This window comes from Megascapheus bottae, chromosome 1 (genome assembly GCF_031878675.1).
Source record: "Megascapheus bottae isolate mThoBot1 chromosome 1, mThoBot2.hap1, whole genome shotgun sequence".
NCBI classification, from domain to species: Eukaryota; Metazoa; Chordata; class Mammalia; order Rodentia; family Geomyidae; genus Megascapheus; species Megascapheus bottae.
The window spans coordinates 39,280,591-39,301,844 of NC_143509.1; the positions used below are offsets into that span (position 1 = coordinate 39,280,591).

General features: G+C 39.7%; 1 protein-coding gene across 1 annotated transcript in view; it reads left to right on the top strand.

The window, feature by feature from the left end:
• The window catches only part of Usp13 (ubiquitin specific peptidase 13), a 131,021-nt gene that overhangs the window by 104,025 nt on the left and 5,742 nt on the right, over positions 1-21,254 (top strand). The window contains exon 19 of the mRNA XM_090342477.1: positions 1,776-1,929. Coding sequence (XP_090198603.1) covers positions 1,776-1,929 — 154 coding nt within the window. The remainder of the gene's footprint in view (positions 1-1,775; positions 1,930-21,254) is intronic.

Here is a 21,254-nt window from a genome sequence, read left to right on the forward strand (position 1 = left end):
ATTCTGTTAGTAGCACCTGAGACTTCTCACATCCTTTGACCACTTTGAAACGATCTGTATCCCATACTATTCCCCACCTCTGCTCATATTTATTTTTTTATATATTTTTTATTGTAATTAATAAAAGGGTTACATGATATTTGCCATATAGAAGGTGCATTAATTCACATACATTGATACCCTTTCACATGTCTTGGTACCATTTACCCTCCCCCCCACCGCCCTCATAAAGATTTATATACAGATAATAAATGTAAAGCTAAACAAAATGATACAGTGAATTAAAGTATAGGATGATGATGAACCATATCCAAACTACAAGAAAACCCTCCTCATCTTAAATGCTTGTTAATGGGCCTCATGGATTTGATTCGCAATTTGCTATGGCAAGCATGAGGTTCTGTGTTGTAAGAAAGTGAAATCGTTCTTTTCTAGTATGGAGGCCTGATATGGACAAATGTTGTATAGAAAGTCTCATAGCAGGATCCAATGGTTCCTTGGAGTGCTCTGCACTGTTTTACACACACACACACACACACACACACACACACACACACACAATGTATATAATTACATAGTATATAATTACATAGTGTGTACACACTTATCCATATACATTCGGAGTGAGGGGACTGTGGAAGTAGAGGGCAGGTAAAATCTTTCAGCATAGATACCTACTTAGGGAAAATACTTTTTTCATTGCTACATCATAATCAATTATTTGTGTGTGCTGGTACTGGAACTTGAATTCAGGACCTGGGCACTACCCCTTAGCTTTTTCACTCAAGCTTGATACTCTACCACTTGTACCAAATCTCTACTTCTGGAATCTTTTTTGGTTTAATTAGAGATAATAGTTTCATGAATGGTATTTTTCTGTCTGAGCTTGCTTTAAACCACAATTCTCAGATTTCAGCCTTTTAAATTGCTAGGATTAGAGGTGTAAGCTCCCCGCATCTGGCTTCATCATCCATTTTTGAGTGGATGTCTGTGTTAAGGTCCTTGTTCCTTGTCCTGGCTGGTTGTCTGATGCAGTCTCTGGCTGAGACCACTTCTGCCTTTTTACTGGCTGTGGACATGTGACAGGAACACTCTATTTTCTCTTTAAATGCTCAAAAAAAGAGAGTCTCAACTAAATTGATTTCACTTAGAGTGCTTTCTTGTGCTTCTGCTTACTTTGTTTTCCTGACTGTTGCATTGTAGTTTCTGACTGTTTAAACAAAATTTTTAGCTTGCTAGTGACAGCACACACATGGGAAGATGCGAATGCTTTCATGGTGAATTGGTTTGAACCATGTGTGCTTCTAACCAAGTAATTAATCTCATCTTTTCTGCATCCTAGCCATTGCCAGCATTTAGGGGAAGGAGCCACTCACATAGGCACCATTCTACCTTTTGTTTCTCCAGAAAATACAGTTGGCAGAAGATGATTTGTTCAATTACTGTGGTGGTGGATGGGGTTGGCATAAGACAAATGCTGTTCCTCTTCGTTTTGTCATGCTGTACTCATCCTTATCAGTATCAACCTGCAGAGCTGCTGAGCTAAGACAGATTGGGGTTTTGGAATGTTGATCTACTGCTCAGAACTGTTTTTTGGTGAATCCAATTACAGACCTGGGTGCACCTCTTATGCAAGAGGCAGAGTTTCTGACTCAGAGGCACTTAGATGAATGAATTCAGGCCTTCTGCCCTCTGCTTGGCATCTAACTCAAATAGTCAGGCTATAATGAGACCCAGGGGACAGCATGTGTCATGAAATTGTTTTATTTTATTAGAATAATAACCTGGAAAGAGCACTGGATTGGATCTTTAGCCACCCTGAGTTTGAAGAGGACAGTGATTTTGTGATTGAGATGGAGAATAATGCCAATGCTAATATCATTTCTGAGGCCAAGCCCGAAGGACCCAGAGTCAAGGATGGATCTGGAAGTAAGTTCTTGCTTTAGACATTTCTCAGTGTCATGACTACATTCCATTTATGCCCTTCTCCTCACCCCTACATATCCAAGCTTTTATCATCATTGAAAGTCAGCACTGCGTGCATTCTGCCACTTTTCCTGAGCCAAAGTTCTATAAAGTCTCAGAGTTATATCACTTAGGAGTGTGTGTGTGTGTTTGTCAGGTTAGTTCCAGTTTTAACTTTGTTCATTCCTTTGAGGTATACTTTCTTTCCAGGCCAACAGAAGCTTTTATTAAAAAGACTGTTTATTTTATATGATACTTTTTGAACAGTAGACAAGTGATCTTTTTTCCTTATCTGTATCATCATTACCAATGCCAACTAATGGTAATTCTCTGAAGGAGTGATTCAGGATGTGCCAGTATGGGGCTTAAACTTCTCAGGCACCTTAGCCTTTTCCCTCAAAGATAATGCTCTACCACTTGAGCTACTGAACAGCCAGAAGTAACTCCATTTTATGCTGGGAACCCCATCTTGACTTAGCTGTAACTTCCACCCCCCTGTACCAGGAACTAAGCAAGCCCTAGGCTCTGGCTAAACAACTCCGAGAGGAACTTCAAACTGCGCCCCTCTCCCGGCTTGCTACCCAGACATGGCCCAACACCAGGTGTTAAAAATAAAACTAGCCGATGGTAGATGTCTAATTCAACCTATTCTGTGTGTGTCAGCTTAGGAAGTCCCTAAACTTATTTGTTCACTGCTATAAAACTGCTGTAAACCCAGTGCTTGGGGCCTCTTTGTGTCACTGGCTGCTGGTGCACAGAGGACCAAGCTTGAGCTTATAATAAACAACTCTTTGCTGCTTATATTGGTCTTGGACTCTGGTGGTCTTTTGGGGGTCCCCAGAACTTGAGTATTACAGTTACAGCTCCATTTTCAGCTTTTTGGTGGTTAGTAAGAGATAAGAGTCTCACAAACTTTTCTTCCAGGGCTTGCTTCAAGCCTGGTTCCTCAGATTTCAGCCACCTAAGTAGCTAGGATTCCAAGCATCAGCCACCAGTGCTCAGTGATGCCCAGTTCTTTAGCTTGGCATTCAGTATGTCCTGGAATCATATCCCAGCCTACTGCATTTTCTGTACCCCTATCACACCCCTGGAGCACTCATTCGTCACCAACTTCATCTAGCCTGACTCCAGGATTTAGCTCAGATGAATCACCATCATTGCACACTAAAATTCTTACCATCCTTCAGAACATAGCCATAGATTCCATTTCTCCACACTTTTTTTTTTGCCAGTCCTGGGCTTAAGCTCAGGGCCTGAGCACTGTCCTTGGACTTTGGACTTTCTCAAGGCTAGAGCTCTACCACTTGAGCCTCAGCACCACTTCTGGCTTTTTTCTATGTATGTGGTACTGAGGAATCGAACCCGGGTCTTCATGCATGCTAGGCAAGCACTTTAACCACTAGCCAAACTCCCGGCCCCTTCTCCACACTTCTTTTCAGTTCCTTATTATGATCATAATCACCTCCTACACTAGTAATAAATATTAAAATAGGTTCATTTAAAATGCTACCATACTTCCATATTTAACTCTTCCAATAATCCTGTGAGGTAGCTACCATTATCATCTCCACTTTACAGGTGAAGACACTGAGATAGTGAATGGTAAGTAGCCTGTTGAGTTCTCATCGACGCTCATGGGTAGAAGCCAGAGTTCCAACCAGGCAGTCTGCTTCCAGGGCAGTTGCCTATGGCCACCATAACATATTGTTTGTTTTTCTATTGTTAGAGACATCAAATTGATTTTGCAGTAAAACTATTTATGTACTTCTTTGCACTTACTGTTTTACTGGGAGCTTGTGGAGGACAGATGTTATTGTATGAAACTTGTGATTTCTAACACATACATAGTTCTGAGTAAATGATAATCAGCTTTATCTAAATTTATATTACCAGTGTTTATTCCAATGAACATAGAGCTGCAAATACCCTCATTAATAGTCTCATCAAACTTAGCATGTATTGGTCTAGGACTAGAGAGAGAGGGTGAGAGGTAGAGGCAAGGTTTCTGTTCAAATTCACCTAGAAAGATCTTATAATTCAGATATCACTAGTTTGCCTAAAATATTAGAGACTGTAATGGAAAAGTTCCTCAATAATTCATGAATAGATCGCTTTTGCGCTCCATTTTCATTGGTTCACTGCTGCGGTGACTTTTCCATAACGGACTTTTCTCCAGAGAATCCTCTTAGAAGGTATAAGCCACAAGACGGGGCTGCTTTGAAGCAGCCAAAGTCAAAGCTGCATGGGGTGGAGAATGTAGGCATTAGGGTTTCTGTTCTGATGGATTGAGAAGGCACAGGCACTTCATGCTGAAGAACAGTGTTGCAGCTTCCTGCACCACTGATTGATCAACAAATGCTTCAGGATTTCGTGACTTGTTGATGCTTTCACAAACCCTTTAAATGCACTCTGGGTTCAGCTCCAGGGTGTGGGGGAGAGTGGGGAAGGTGGATTATGAGATAAGCCATGGGAAGATATAAGATATCATTTTTTTGTTGGTCGTGGGACTTGAACTCTGGGCCTGGGCACTGTCCCTGAGCGCTTAAGCTCAAGGCTAGCACCCTACCACTTGAGCCATAGCACCATATCTTATATAAGATATGCAGGATACGCAGGATATAAAGACAGGAGGTGGTAAAAAGAAACACAGAAAAGCAAAGACTGCCCTAATCTCACAAATACATTTTGAATCTGTTTTTATAGAAGTGTGTCTTAGTTGTTGTTTTTTTCAATTAGTTGTTTTCCCAGCACCATCCTAGCAAATAACTGATAGAATTAAGTGAATGTTAAGCTAGAGATCTCCGGGATGGATTTTTCTGTCTACACTTAGTGTACAGTATGCTGCTGTGCTCAAAAGAAAAGAAAAAAAGAACTTCTAGTGTATTGTCTCATTAGTACTGGACTCAAATGTTACTCATTATATTCTTTTTCTTTTTAAAACACAGTGGTCTGGGAACATAGCTTAGTGGTAGAGTACTCGCCTAGCATGCATGAAGTCCTAGGTTCAATTCCTTGCTACCACATACACAGAAAAAGCCAGAAGTAATGCTGTGGCTCAAGTGGCAGAGCACTAGCCATGAGCAAAAAGTATTCAAGGACATTACCCAGGCCTTAAGTTCAAGCCCCAGGACTGGCAAAAACACACGAACGTTTACATTATTTACTTTTCCATAGCTAAAAGGATATATATTTATTTTAGCAACTTGAGAAAATATACATTCCTGAAGAAGACATTAGAAATTATAATTCTGCTATGATTTAGCCCTTGTAGTCACTGTATGTGATTTTGGTACCTGGTGTATTGTATATACATTGTTTGAATTAGGGAAGGAGAGGGGAACAACAAAAAGGTGAGACAAAGGACAACAGGTGAACCAGTGTAATATCAAAACTCATAAGACAATACATTGGAAATGATCTTTACAACTTGGTGGGGTGGAGTTGGGGGGGTTGGGAGTGAAGGAGCGTGGGAGAAAAATGTGGGAGAGAGTAGCAATGTTCAACAAGAAATATACTCACTACCTTACATGTGTAACTATAACCCTTCTGTACATCACCCTCACAATAAAATTAAGATAAAAATATATTTTAATTCTGCTAGTCAGCTATAGTCAATGTTAACATTGTGTGTGTATTCTTAGAGCTCTCTATGCAAATACATAACAGTGAAGAAAAATATATAAATTTTTAGGAATATAACATATTTTGCACAGTCTAGTTTATACCTAACTTCCCCCTTAACTCTGAACATTTATATATATAAATGTAAATTTGTCTCATTAAACATATGTTAGTAATGTTCAGGCTGGAAGTTTGGCCTAGTGGTAGAGTGCTTGCCTAACATGCACGAAGACCTGGGTTCGATTCCTTGGTACCACATACACAGAAAAAGCAAGTGATGCTGTGGCTTAAGTGATGGAACTCTAGCCTTGAGAAAACCCAAGGACAGTGCTTAGGCCCTGAGTTCAAGCCCTAGGATTGGCAAAAAATGTAATGTTTTATTAAGCAAATGTACCATAATTTATGTACCTCTTTTAGGCTAATTAGGTATTTAAATAAGACTGTTAGAGAAAGGGTTTCAAATAATGAAATTCTTCCACATTCATTTATTATAGTATATTAATTGCTCAGAGAAATTTCGCTGTGGTATTTCCATACATGCATATACTTGTTTATCCCTCTACTGCTTTTTCTTGTTCTTACTGTCTCACTTTTTCTGTCAGTCATGGGACTTGAACTCTGGGCCTGGGTGCTGTCCCTGACCTCTTCAGTTCAAGGCTATGGCCCTACCACTTAAGCCACAGAGCGACTTCTGGTTTTCTAGTGGTTATTTGGAGATAAGGGTATCATGGTCTTTAGTGCCTGGGCTGGCTTTGAACTGCAATCCTCAGATCTCAGCCTCCTGAGTAGCTAGGATTACAGGTGTGAGCCACCATGCCTGGTTACTCCCTCGCTTTCCAAAAACCTTTAATGGATTTTATTAGTTGTTTTGATATATGCATATAAAGTACTTTGATCATATTACTTTCTTTTTAAAGAATCAATTTGGTTCACAGCACTACAACAAATAGCCAATTTAATACCCATCTAGGTAATTAATCTTAATTCAACATTTAGCTTCCTTTACTATAAATAGTCTATGATAAACAGTATTCGATCTTTTTTATCCTTTCTTTAGGGTAAGTTTCTGTGTAAGATTTTTTTTATGCCAGTCTTGGGGCTTGAACTCAGGGCCTGAGCATTGTCCTTGGGTCTTTTCCTCAAGGTTAGCACTCTGCCACTTGAGCCACAGAACAATTTCTGGCTTTTTCTATGTATGTGGTACCAAGGAATCAAAGTCAGGTCTTGGAGCATGCTAGGCAAGCACTCTACCACTAGGCCAAACTCCTGGCCCCTGTGTAAGGTTTTGAGTGAGGTATGCAGCTTGCTCCCATGCCCTTCTGTGCACTTGTTGGCTATGGTGGTAACTCCTCCCCCTCCCCCACAGCAGTGCTGCCAGACTTAGCATTTTTCATATTTCTCATCTTTAATTGGTTTTCTTGTGCTAATAACTGCCTCAATTCCTTTGGCCACTTTTCAGTGTTTATTGAGCTGTTGTGTGTTTCTTTTTTTTTAATATTTTTTATTGTAATTAATAAAAGGGTTACATGATATTTGCCAGATAGAAGGTGAATTAATTCACATATATTGATACCCTTTTACATGCCTTCGTCCCCATTACTCTCCCCTCCCCCCCATCTTGGTTTTCCCCCCTTCCCTATGCAATTTCAAATAACCAAATACAAATATATCCAATATATCAGATAACAAAGTGAGATACTGTAACAATATGAGATAACCAAGGGACAGCAAAAGAGATGAGAGATAACAGTACATTAAGGACAACAATCATTCATTATATGGCTTTTGTTTCAATATCCTGGAGGTCTTTTCAATTAGCTTCATACTATATGGCCTTATGTATCAAGGTTTTGCTCTATTGCAGATCTCTGCTAGTAGAGCCCAAGGTTTCTACTGATTATGACAAATGAGGGAAACTATTGAGCCTAAGTTCCTTTGAGTCTGGCTTACTTCACTTAATATGATTTTTTCTAAGACTTTCCATTTCCTAACAAATGGGGTGATGCTATTCTTTCTGACAGCAGCATGGAATTCCATTGTGTACAAATACTGCAACTTGTTGATCCACACATCAACTGAGGGACATCTAGGTTGGTTCCATATTTTTGCTATGGTGAATAATGCTGCAGTGAACATTGTTGTGCTAGTGGATTTAGTATGCCCTAGTTTCTGGGATGATTGGGTAAATGCCAAGTAGTGGAATTGCTGGGACATAGGGTCTATGTTTAGCCTTTTGAGGCACTGCCATACTGCTTTCCATAGTGGTTGAACAAGTTTGCACCCCCACCAACAGTGTAGTAGTGATCCCTCCTGGCCACATCCCCTCCAGCATCTGTTGTTATTTGTTTTCCTGATCCTGGCCATTCTAACCGGAGTGAGGTGGAATCTTAGAGTTGTTTTGATTTGCATTTCTTTTATGACCAGAGATGTTGAGCATTTCTTCATGTGTCTATAGGCCATTTTTGTTTCTTCTTCAGAGAAGACTCTCTTGAAGTCTTTGGCCCATTTTTTAATGGGATGGTTGTTACTTTGGAGATTAGTTTTGGAGTGATTCAACTTTTTGAGCTGTTGATATATTTTAGATATGAGGCCTTTGTCTGTTGTTTGGTTGGTGAAGATCTTCTCCCACTCTGTAGGCTTCCTAATTAATTTACTAGCTATGTCCTTTGCCATACAAAAGCTCTGCAGTTTAATGCAGTCCCACTTATCCAGCCTTTCTCTTATTTGCTGTGATTCTTGGTCCTTATTAAGAAAGTTTCGACCTGTGCCAACAAGGCCTAGTGTATCTCCTATTCCTTGTTGTAAAGTTTTCCCTGTGTCAGCTTTTACCTCCAGGTTTCTGATCCATTTGGAGTTAATTCTAGTGTGTTTCTTAAGTGATTTATAGGAGAGTTTCATGTAGTGTAGGTTACACTGGGAATACCACATAGCTTCACAGTACTGACTCTGTCTAGCCAGCGACATGATGTGTTTCTCCTTTGCTTCAGCCCTCACCTCCTCCCACCTCTATAAAGCCATATGGTTGTTCTTAAAAACTTTCTTCAAGTTTCCAGTTTAGATATGTCTTTGAAGTTTACATTTTCCTCATTATATATATGTTAAGTTTCACTCATTTTATTTTAAAAATTGTTACTGCATTTTATAAATTTACTGACCTTGCAGTAAGCCATTTCATGGAGGTTTGATCTGAAGTACATTAAATGTACAGTTTAGTCTGGACAGATTTGTAGTCTGTTAGGTAAGTCATTTTAAATTCCCAAGCCATTTTTTCTATCTTTTTCTTTTTCTTTTGGTTGGTGAATTGCTTGAAATATTTAAGTTGGAGGTATCAATTACCATTAAAAAGTAGATTCTATTAGGGAGTAAAGTTAATGCTATTGAAAAATAAAAATATTCTACGTGTGCCAAAACAAAGAAACTGAGTAGACACAACTTGTTTTGGTTTTCTGTTGTAAGTGAGAGATCTGCGCCTAACTTATCTAAGCAAACAGGGTGATAGGTTGTGTTATAAGAGCTGGCAAGTCCTGGAATGGGACTGGATTTCAGGCATCCTTGATTCAAGATGAAAACCCTTCTATCTAATGGAACCCAGGAGCCTGCTTCCTCTGGGCTGGTTCTGTTATAGGAGATTGAGCTCTTTGGCTTAAAGGAAATAAAAATAAAATTAAACCAAGTATGTGGGAATACAAGTAAGGATTTGGCTCAAGAGCGGAAAGTCATCCATACTGACCACAGAGGAGACAAGATTGCTCCCCCAACCAAGTACAGACAAGATTTTATTAACTTGATGGAATTGGATATTGGACATCAGCATGTTGTGTGAAAGATATCAGTCCCCAAAGCTGCTATTGCAATGGTGAGAGCAATGAGGCTATTGAGAAGAAACTTGTAATAAGCTAAGAGTCCATGATTTTATTTCCTTCTATTCTCCCATGGTGGTCCCTAACTATCTCAGTTCCTCTCTCAGATAAAGCCCTCCCTGGTAGCGATCTGGTGACTGCAAGCTCCAGGGTTATAATGTTGCAGAGTTAGGAAAGGCTCTGAGAGTTGGAGACTGCATCTTGTGCTGTATATTCTTCCTTACCCAGGTGGATACACTCAGACCTGGGTCATCAGCTCTGCTTAGGGAATCTGAGGGTAAAGATTCCTTCCTTCCTAGCAGGTGAGCTAGAAGGGAGAGGTGGGTCTTTTTCAGGCACTACTTCAAATGTGGGCTGGAGCAACAGAATCTACGTCATCTGAGACCTTGTTAGAACTACAAATTATTGGGCTCCACTTCACACATGCTGAATTCAGGACTTTGAGAAAGACTCAGAACTCTGTGCTCTTACCTGCTGCCCTCCAGGTGATTCTGACAAATTATATTTGAGAACCACTCCCTTAGAAAGCAATATTAAATTATTGTCACTGTATGAAGGGGTCATGCTTGCCATAACCTCAACACACCAGAGCTGGTCTGCTAATCAGCAGGGAAAGTAGATGGGTATGTGAACCAAATACCAGGGTAGAGATTCAAAATCACTTGTATCAGATTCTTCTTTTGGAGCAAATGTTAATTTAAAATTACCCCAGGCTAAGTATCCTTCATCATGATATTTGAAATCTGAAATGCTTTAAACTCCAAACTAGTGTGCTGACCAGAGGCCATAAGTGGAACATTTCCCATCAGATGTAATATGATATGGGGAATGTAATATGAGGAATTATTATTACATTTTATTGCATTTTTATTAACACTTAGAAATAGTGCATTAAATTCCGTCGAATTACCTCATATGTATGACGAAACATGAAGGTATCCTAAGATACCTTATCAGAATAAGGTATATATAAATACAAAAAAATAGGAAAACCAAAAAAAATGGGAAAACCCAGCAGTTTGAAACATTTTGTAAGTGAGTAGTTTGAAACAAGTAATGTTAATGCATGGAGCTCTTTAACACTTGATAAAGTAGTCATTGTCATTTATTAGACGTGCCAGGCACTCCCTCCACTATTTTTTTCTCAGTGCTTACAGGCAGACACCCACCTTCTGGGTAGGTATTCCTGTGAGAATTGGTCACAGCGTAAGTGGATATTTTAGTGTCAGTCATAGCTAGCTAGGTCTTTCCGCTCTACCAGGTAAGAGTTGTGTGTACTCCTCCCAGTATTCTGGGTCTTGGCAGATTGTGTCTGCAGTGGTAGTGTTTGATAGTAGGTAGAGACAGGTGACCCTGTAGCCTCACAGCTTCCATACTCCAGGACTGGAGCAAGGCCTTTGACAGCCGGGGCTGCTCACAGGCCTCTCTGCTTCAGGGTTGATGAACGGTTTGAGGTATGGGTATATTACAGCTCTCCTGGTTTGGGTTTGAAAAGTTGGCAGCCTACTCCAACCACAATGTATAGGTCTGCTTGGCCCAGGTTGATCTTGCTCGGCCTGAGGCTGCTAATGATCCAGCTGCTGGGGTAGGCCCTGGTCTGCCATTAGCCACCGGCATGCATGCTGGATATTCCACGATAGTAGGAACTGCTTTTTGGCTTTGCTGCTGCCCCAACACTGTGGTCACTTCTTGTTTCTTCAAGTTAGCAACCCAGCTGCTCTCTTAAGGATGAGGATCTAAGGGAGGCATAGTCAACCACTGAAGAGAAGTCTATTTGGACCTGATGTTGCAACTCTAGGGGTAGCATAGAAGAATCTGCTATCTGCTCACCAAATGACAAGAGCAGACTCATTACATAGCCAGAAAGAGGGCATGCCGAGTGACAGAAGTCCCTTCATGAAAAAGAGGAGTGTTGGCACCAGTTCCTTATACCAATGACAGCTGTGGCCAAGTGCTAGTTGCCTGTAATCCTAGCTACTCCGGAGGCTGAGGTCTGAGGATTGCAGTTCAAAGCCAGCTCAGGCAGTAAGATCCACGAAACTCCTATCTCCAATTAAGTACCAGAAAGCTGAAAGTGGAGCTGTGGCTCAAGTAGTAGAGCACCAGCATCCAGGTCCCGAGTTCAAGCCTCAGGGCTTTCCCCCAACACAACAACAAACCAAAAGTGATGGACTGTTTGAATTGGTCACAGATCTTCTGCTGGGTCACCGAGGAAGGAGTACTGCTTCCTTACACCTGGGTGGAGTGATTATAGAATCTTCCAGGGTTTATGATGGATTTTTTAAATTGCAGATTTGGCAAAGGGCGGCAGAATTTGCTTGCTGTGGGAGTGTTCTCTGGAGTTTGAGTTCTGTTTTGGATTCCAGATAGCCTTGCATGAGAGCAATCCAGCTAACTTGGCAGGCAGGCCTTCCCTCAAGGCAGTGAGGGCCCTGAAGAAGAATCTAACAGCTATGGGTAAGCACAGACTTTCAAAAGGGTGTTACAAGAAAGGTGTTTTTTTGTTTTGTTTTTTTTTTGTTAGTCAGTCCAGGGCTTGAACCCAGGGCCTAGGCACTGTCTTCGAGCTTTCTCGGGGCTAGCACCTACTCTTGGATCACGGCACCACTTCAGGCTTTTTCTATGTATAGGGTATCAGTAAATTGAACCTAGGGCTTCATGCATGCAAAAACTCTACCACTAGGCTACAATCCTGGTGCAAGAAAGGTTTATAAGCAACAGCATTTTAACATTACTTAAGTCCCAACATCCTTTCTTATTTCATGTGAGTTGTTGTGTCCTATGTGCTGAATTGGGATAGATATAAAAATCTATCTTTCCTAAAGTTGTTTGTTGGCATGTCCTACTCATTTTAGGCTCAATACCTCACTTGTTATTGAATTTTGAAAAATATCTAAACAGTGGGAAATCAAAGTCTTTGCCCTGACCTCTCTAGATTCCTGCAAATTGCACAATTATTTCTGTTTCCTTATCACACTTAATGAGTATTTAATTTTTTTCAAAGAACTCACTGATTGCCAGTGTAATTAACATGTGATTAGTTGTGATTGCTCAAAATCTGCTTTGATTCCTTCAGCCATGTTGCTGTGACAGTGCACAGTACATTTAGCAGTTGAGGTTTTGCAGTGGGGCAATAATGACAGGTCCTTTTTGCTTAGTGTTGGGGGTCTCCAGAAAGCTTAGCTTCCTGGGGAATGATACCCAGAATAGTTTCGGGGAACTGGAAGTGCTATTCCCAGGAAGCCAAGCCCAGGGGTCTGCTTGAAAGCTACATAAACTTCCTCCCTAGCTCTAGTTCTCATCCCACTTTAGCAGTTGTTGCAATTCCTGGTGGTTTTATTTGTTTTTTATTTTCCATTATTGCTGTTGAAGCTAATCTCTGCAGTAAATGAATTCACACGTAAGTATGAATGACTGAGAGCGCTTAGATTTGGAGACACGTGTTTGATATTTGGAGGTTTAGGTAGGAGAACAAATTGATGAGTTTGACGAGACAGTTGTAGACTAAGATCTACCCATATTAACAGTTGCATTAGATGATGTAATGACTTTTCATGAGATGTTGTTCAGATGGTTTTCTTAGCACACTCTGAGGGTGAGTTTTTAGGCCTCTAATGTTCTCTGGACTTGTTTGTGCACAGGCTCACGTGAAGGTAATGCCAAAAGTGAGTGAAAACTTCTGTCTGGGAGACAGTAGAAATGAAATTGAGTAGAGTGTTAGGAGCATACAAGGCATACTAGGCAAAGCCTTCATTCACAGAGAGGAGAGAGGGCCTCAATCAAGTTCTGGAGCAGGGAAACAACACCAAGTAGGAAGAAATCAGAACAAGAAAGGAATTACAAGAGCACTAACCTTGAGCAAAGAGTAAACAATGTAAGGGACAGTACCCTCAAATTCTAGTACTCCCTCCCTCTTCCCCCTTTCCTCCCTCTCTTCCTCCCTCCCCTGCTTCTCTCTCACATGTACACACCAAACATGTGGGTGGGGATGAAGAAAAAAAATCGAGCCATATTTTTAATATTTAGTAGGTTATGAGATTGGGAGTTTTTCTTCTGTCCTTTTGGGGGGTTACCAACAGTCTCATACAGGTATCTAGTTCCTTCTGAGAGAGGTATGGTGAAGGCATCCTAGCTTTTATAATACACCCAGTTTCTAAGGTTTGGAAGAGTAAGAAGGTAGAGAGGAGCACATGCACTTTCAGTGGGTAACAGTGCAAATGCGCTGGTGTGCAGCTGTCCTTTGTACAGCCATGGTGATCTTTAGTTATCTCAAGTGGCCATGATTTCAACCTCTTTGAGACAGACAGGTCTCTCAATCTCTGATCAACAGCTTCAAGCATCTATTACCATTGTTATCTAAATATCAAGGTGCTATCTATAGCAAAGCTAATTGGAGCATACAGTCTAGCCACATCACCTGTAGAATTGGTGAAATAAACATATAGATAAATGCAAGTGGAGCGAGAGGTTTATTCAGATTTTTCCCTCCACTTCAGTTGTAGATTGTCATGACTTGAGATACTACCACTTGGTAAGTGTATATAGATGTTATAATGGCATATAAAAATGAATCATTTGTTTTTGCTCATAATGTGTTGTTGAAGCATGATTTTTAAAAGGCAAGTTCATGACTTTCAAATAAATATAAAAAATAAACACATATCACAAATACCCTTTAACTCACTGAGAGAACCAGGCTGATGTCATACTAATTTAAAAACATCTGAGAAGTTAGTATATTTAAAGAAAATCTAACAAATGGTACAATGAGTTTGTTGGATTTGATGAGCAGTTATATATATATAATTATATATGTTTTAGACATTTACATTATAAATATTTATTTATCTTTATTTTACTTTTTTTTTTGCCAATCCTGGGTCTTGAACTCAGGGCCTAGGCAGTGTCCTTGGGTTTTCTCAAGAGCAGCAGTCTACCACTTGAGCTACAGCACCACTTTTGGCCTTTTCTGTGTGTGTGCTCTGGAGGAATCAAATCCAGGACTTCATGAATGCTAGGCCAGCCCTCTACCAAGAGGCCATACTCCCAGCCTAGATTATATATGTGTATTATATATATAATATTATATATTACATATATAATTGTTATTTGTCTCACTGGACAGATTTTTTTATATCTTTGCCATACAAAGATCTAGGTATTAGCAAGTCATTTTCTTTTTTTGAAGATATGGTTTTTAAAATTTTATTGTTGGGGTGATATACAGAGGTGTTACAGTTACATTCAGCAGGTTGTGGGTAAATTACTTCTTAGCAAATAATTTTTTAAGTGTTGGACTTTAAGCGATAAAGCAGTGAGACCTGCCAGACCTGGGGACAGAAAACTTTTCTCTAAAAGATCAGATCGTGTTTGAGGTTTTACGCACCATGTATGTGCATGTCTGTCTTACACCCATACTTCTCCGTACTCACTGGAGCAAAAATAGGCTGTGTGGCCAGTGTTTCTCTGGCATCCTCTCCTGTGGATGATCTTTGCATGGTCTTCACTCCATTTGACATTGATATACTGCCAAGTTGCATCCCAAGTTTCGTGGAATCTTTTCTGAAAATACCATTCTAACAGAACAAAATCAAAGAATATAATTGTTACTATGTTTGCAAGAGATTGTGGCAGTAAAATATGTTAGAAATCTCAGTTATTAGAAAGGGTATGGGAAAATGTTTTCTGAGAGTTCAGAAAGGACAAGATGTATAAAAAGGGGAAACACCAACTTAACACACAGCTCAAGTCTGGCTATTTAGAGAGACTTGCTTGCTTCCTGAGGTGGGTTGTAATGGTGAGTCAGGTTTATCTAGCCAAAAGTCAGCAGTTCTGAATTGTTTCTCTTGTCTTAACTGCCTTGTCTATCTACACAAAAGGGGATTCATGATGCTGTTTTGGAAAGGGGAACACTGGGAACTGAGAAAAGAATCAAAAGCTTCCTTGTCATTTATTTATTCATCTTGACTTTCTTTTTGTCTGTCATCACAAGGCCCTATAATAGGGAAGCAATTAGGGCCAGAGGAAATGGGATGGAATGAGAGATTGGAATTATGCACTTTGAAAATGGAAGATTCTTGGGTTTAAAACCCTAGCATGCATGAAACCCTGGATTTGATTCCTTGGTACCACATTCACAGAAAAAGCCAGAATGGGTGCTGTGGCTCAAGTGGTAGAGTGCTAGCCTTGAGAAAGCCCAAGGGAAATGCTCAGGTCCTGTGTTTAAGACCAGGACTGGCAAAGAAAGAAAGAAAAGAAAAGAAAGAAGGAAGGAGGGAAGGAGAGAAGGCAGGCTGGCAGGAAGGCAGGCAGGCTGGTTCTCCTCTGAAGCCTCTACAAAGGTTTTGGCCTTGTCAACACCTTAATTTTAGAGTTATGATTCCCAACACTGTAAAAAACTAATAAATGATGGGTTGTCTAAGCCATGTAAATACATAGATGTATATATACACTTATATATACACACATATATGTATATATATTTATATCTCTTACCTGCTTAGTTTTTGCAAATCTGAATTAAGAGAGTCAGCTGGCAATCCTTACTGCCTGTGTCCCTCAGCTACTCAGGAGACTGAGCTCTGACTGCTGTGATTTGAAGCCAGCTCTGATAGGAAAGTGAGATGCTTGCCTCCAATTAACCAGAGAAAAGCTGGATGTAGAGCTGTGGCACAAGTGGTAGAGCATTAGCTTTGAGAAAAAAAAAATTCAAGGACAGCACACAGGCTCCAAATTCAAGCTCCAGGAACAGCACAATTTAAGAGGGGGGAGGGGTTCTCTTCTGCTGTCAATTCGTAGTTGGAGTTCTTCAGTAATGTATGGGGTACTTACTGTGTTGATGATTTTGACACTAAAAGTTATGCTACTTTAAATTTTGATAAGTGTCCTTTACTGGAAGAGGAGAAATTGCTTTTGGGTGATAATGGCATGGATATGTTAAGAAGTTCTAGATTTATCCCTTTTTTATTTTGTAGCCTGTTTTTTTTTTTTAACCCATTATGTGTGTGGGTGTCTGAGCAACGGTTCATTGTCGTGGTCTTGGCCTATATAGTGAGAAGTGCTCACTAAATACTCTGTAGAATTGCTGAAGTCATTGTGTTGGGAAATAGTTACTTGGGGGAAAATTCTGGAGTATTGTGTTCTCTCTTGATTTTATAAAGAGCCACAGAGGGCAGCTCTGTGTCTCTCAAGATAAAGATTTTCAATTTGATGTAGCATTATTCCAGAAGGGCTTATAAAACCAACTGAAGTTGAGAAAAGGCTTCAGACATCAGCACTTCCTGGGAGGGAGCTTCTTTCAGTATTAGAGGAAAATCCCTGGGTCACTGTTTTGAAAAATAAGTGCCAAGCATAATGACTGGCCTACACAACTGCTTATGCCTGGATTCCAATTCCAAATCTGGAATTATTGTTTTCAAGTAGTGTGATAGCAACAGAGAAGCTTCGTGAGTGATGTGAAGGGAAATTCTCTGATTAATGTCTGGTTAAATAATTTTAATTGTTGATACCCCAATTTATACTTTAGTATTTTTAAAAATAAATAAATACACATGCAATATATAAGCCAAGGACTGGTTGCTCATGCCTGTAATCCTAGCTACTTAGGGATGGTTCAAAGCCAGCCCAGGTAGGAAAATCCAGGAGACTCTTATATCCAATAAAGTACTTAAAACAACCAGAAGTGGCTCTGTGGCTCAAGTGCTAGAGCATTAGCTTAGAGATAGCACCCTGAGTTCAGGCAAAATAAACAATTATATATGCAAAAAATTATATATGCATATGCATATACATATGTGTATATACATACGTGTATATATACATATGCATACACATATACATATGTATGTGTATATACATGTATGTGCATACATAAATAGGTATCTACATATATATATAGTGCAAAGAAAAAACAGTGAAGAGATGGAGTAAAAGGAGCCATTCCTTACTCATTTATTTATAATTTAACAAATATTTATTTAGTACTTATTGCATGCAAAGTGTTCATGTCTGTTTCTGGAATATCTCAGTAAACAGACTACCTGTGCTTATTGAGCTATATTCTTGCCTAAGTTAAAAGGAGCAAACAATAGATAAATGTACAAGGAAGTAGGTGACATGGCCGATGGTATGTCATGCTATATAGATAGTAAAACAGGGTAAGGAACAGGAGTAATGAGAATGAATGAGAATAGGGTAAAAGAAAGAAAGACATTTTATAAGGCATTTCAGGGAAGCTTTGTGATGAGGGGAACTTTAATCTAACATCTTAATGAGGTGAGGGGTGCATTATATGATACCTGAAAGAAAAACTTCAAATAGAAGAAATGTAGATGCAAACTCTTGAGGATCAGCCAAGAGGCCAGAGCAGCGGGAGTGAAGTAAAGGGAAAAGAAGTGAGATCTAAGAATTCACTGGAAAATTTTGAGACAGACTAATAAAAAAAGAGCGGGCCTGGAGTTTGGCCTAGTGGTAGAGTGCTTGCCTAGCATGCACAAAGACCCGGGTTCAATTCCTTGGTACCACACACATAGAAAAAAGCCAGAAGTGGTGCTGAGGCTCAAGTGGTAGAGCTCTAGCCTTGAGAAGGTCCAAGGACAATGCTCAGGCCCTGAGCTCAAGCCCAGGACTGGCCAAAAAAAAAAAAAAAAGCACTCTGGAAGCCATATTGTTTCTAGCCAATAGTGGAAAAAAGAAGACATGGAATCCAATTATGAATTATGTCAGTGGTGTGTTAGATCAGTGATTACTACAGTTAGAGATAGTTGTGTTATGGAACATTTTTGAAGGAAATACTGACAGAATGAGCTGATAGCTGGCTGGATATAAACATATGAGAAGAAGTCTGGATTTTGTTCTGGTTTCCTGAAATAGAGTCATTATTGATTGAACTAGGTAAGACTACAGAGACAGTGCTCAGCAAACTAGCAGTGGGAGGAAACATCCTCTTCAAACAAATCAATGAAAACCCCAAACTTACAGTTTCTGTGACACCTAATATTTAAAAAGTGAATTGCTTTCCCTAAAAGACTAGGAGCAGGACAAGAGTACTACCTCTTGCCTTCACAATTAAACACTGTATGTGAGATTCTGACCAGAGCAGTCAGGCAGGAAAAGAAACAAAATACACCTGGATTATCAGGAAATATGTAGAATTATTGTTATAGGTGACATGATTTTAGAAAACTCTGAGCAATCTACTGAAGGACTTAGAATTATTGACTACAACATGGCAGTAGGAAGCAAGATCAATATACAAAATTTGTTGTTATTTTTAAAATTTCTTTGAGGCAGTCTTGCTGTGTATCCTATCCCAAACTGGCCTTGAGATTGAGGTCCTTCTGCCTAGGTTTTCCAAATGCTTGAATTAGAGGCCTGTGTTATCACACCTGGCCAGTTTTTACTCAGTATGTGGACAATGAACATTCTGGAAATGAAATTATGAAACTAATATCATTTACTCTCATGAACCTGGCTAAATCACCCACAGAGAAACCATAACAGGATACACAGAAAAGAAGTTCTGATGGATCAAGAAAATGTAGTATATATACACAATGGAATTCTATGTTTCTATTAGAAAGAATGACATTTCCTCATTTGTAAGGGAATGGAAAGACTTGGAAAAAATCATATTAAGTGAAGTAAGCCAGACCCAAAGAAACATATTTTCCCTCATTTGTAATAATTAGTCTATGTCTAGGAATATCCTAGAAGATCACAATAGCTTAACAGCTATATACATATGATCATAAAAAATTATACTAAGTGAAATGAACTCTAAGGTATGGAAACAAGAGGCTTTTTTTTTTGCCAGTCCTGGGGCTTGAACTCAGGGCCTAGGCACTGTCCTTGGGCTTTCTCAAAGCTTAGCCCTACCACTTGAGCCACAGTCCCACTTCTGGCATTTTCTATATATATGGTATTGAGGAATCAAACCCAGGCCTTTGTGCATGGTAGGCAAGCACTCTACCACCAAACTCCCGGTGCCATTGTTGTTTTTAATTTACATTGTGACTTTCTTTTTTCTTTCAATTTTTCCCCTACAATTTATCACATGTCATTGTATTTGATTTTGGCACCCTCTATATTGATTTTATGTTTTATCTGAATCAGGGAAGGGAAAGGGAACAATAAAGTAGTGAGACAAAGGACAAAGAATGAACCAATGTAACAGTGATACTCTCAAGACAATATGTTGGAAATGAACCTTACAGCTTGGGGGGAATTGAGGGGGAGAGTGGGAGAAACAACAAGGGAGGGGTAAAAATGTTGGACAAGAAATGTACTCACTACTTTATGTATGCAACCTCTCTCTGTATCACCTTGACAATAAAATTAAATTTTAAAAAAGAAAGTTCTGCCAGCCACAGTGGCTCATACCTGTAATCCTAGCTAATCAGGAAGCCGAGATCTGAGGATCTCAGTTCAAAGCCAGCCCAGGCACTACAAAGCCCTGAGACTCTTATTTCCAATTAATCACCAGAAAACAGGAAGTGGAGCTGTGGCTCCATGGGTAGAGCAGTAGCCTTGAGCTTAAGAACTCAGGAACATCGCCCAGGTCCAAAAAAAAAAGAAAAAAAAGAAAAGAAAATTCTGAAGACCAAGCCAAATGTCAGGAGCATTCAAAGTTTAGGGAATTGAAGAAATGCCAGCAAAGCAGTCAGATCTACCTAGCTAAATGAGTTGTATCTTGGGGCAAGTAATCAGAGAAGGAGAATCTGATTATCAGTGTTGGATGCTGTTGAAGGGTGAATAATTTGAAGACGTGGGATGCCCAGCTAAGTAAGTGAATGAACATGGGTCAAAAGGAAAGAGAAAAGGAATGGGAGAGGGAGGTAAGCTAAAAGGTCTGTCCAAAATCAGTACTCTTCTTTTCACAATATGTACTTAAAATTAAATACTAGAAAAAATACACAAGTCCATTTTTTTTGCTTCTTGTATTCAGATCAACACTACTCACAAATTACAGTTTATTTTTATTTATTTTATTTTATTTTTCTCAGTCATGAGGTTTGAACTCTGGGCCTGGGTGCTATCCCTGAGCTCTTCTGCTCAAGGCTACTTCTCTACCACTTGAGCCACAGCGCCACTTCTGCTTTTCTGGTGGTTAATTGGCAATAAGAGTCTCATGGTCTTTTGTGCCCAGGCTGGCTTTGAACTGTGATCCTCAGATCTCAGCCTCCTGAGTAGCTAGGCTTATAAGCATGGAACACCAGCACCGGGTTGTAATTTTTTCTTCTCATTTTCTGAACTACCTATGCATAGTCTGTAACCATTGGCTGCGTGCCTTGAGCACAGCGAGGCTCAGGGACAGAGCCCAGGCCATGAGTTCAAGCCCCAGGACTTCACACTACTACTAATATATATTATATATATTACATGTATATATATATAAATAAATATCCTTGTTCAGAAAACATGAAACCTGAACTTTCATCCCATATAGTTAGTAATCATGAATAAGTCAGATATTTTGTGAGAATCTTTAATGCTGTTTTCCTCACAATTCTCTATGGTATTTTAGGTTATTGTTTTTTTGCCCCACCAGTTGTGGAGTTTGAACTTAGGGCCTACTACCAGCATTTCTGGTGTTTTGCTAGTTCATTAGAGATGAGTCTCTTGGATTTGTCTACCTAGTCTGGTTTTGAACCCAGATCCTCAACTCTCAGCCCACTGACTATGATTACTGCCAGGAAACCAGCACCTGCCTGGGTATTTAAACTCAAATTGTTATGTAAGTTTCCTGTAATCTATAAAGTAGATGTGGTTTTTCTCTTCTTTTGTCTTTTGTTTTTTACTCTAATGTAG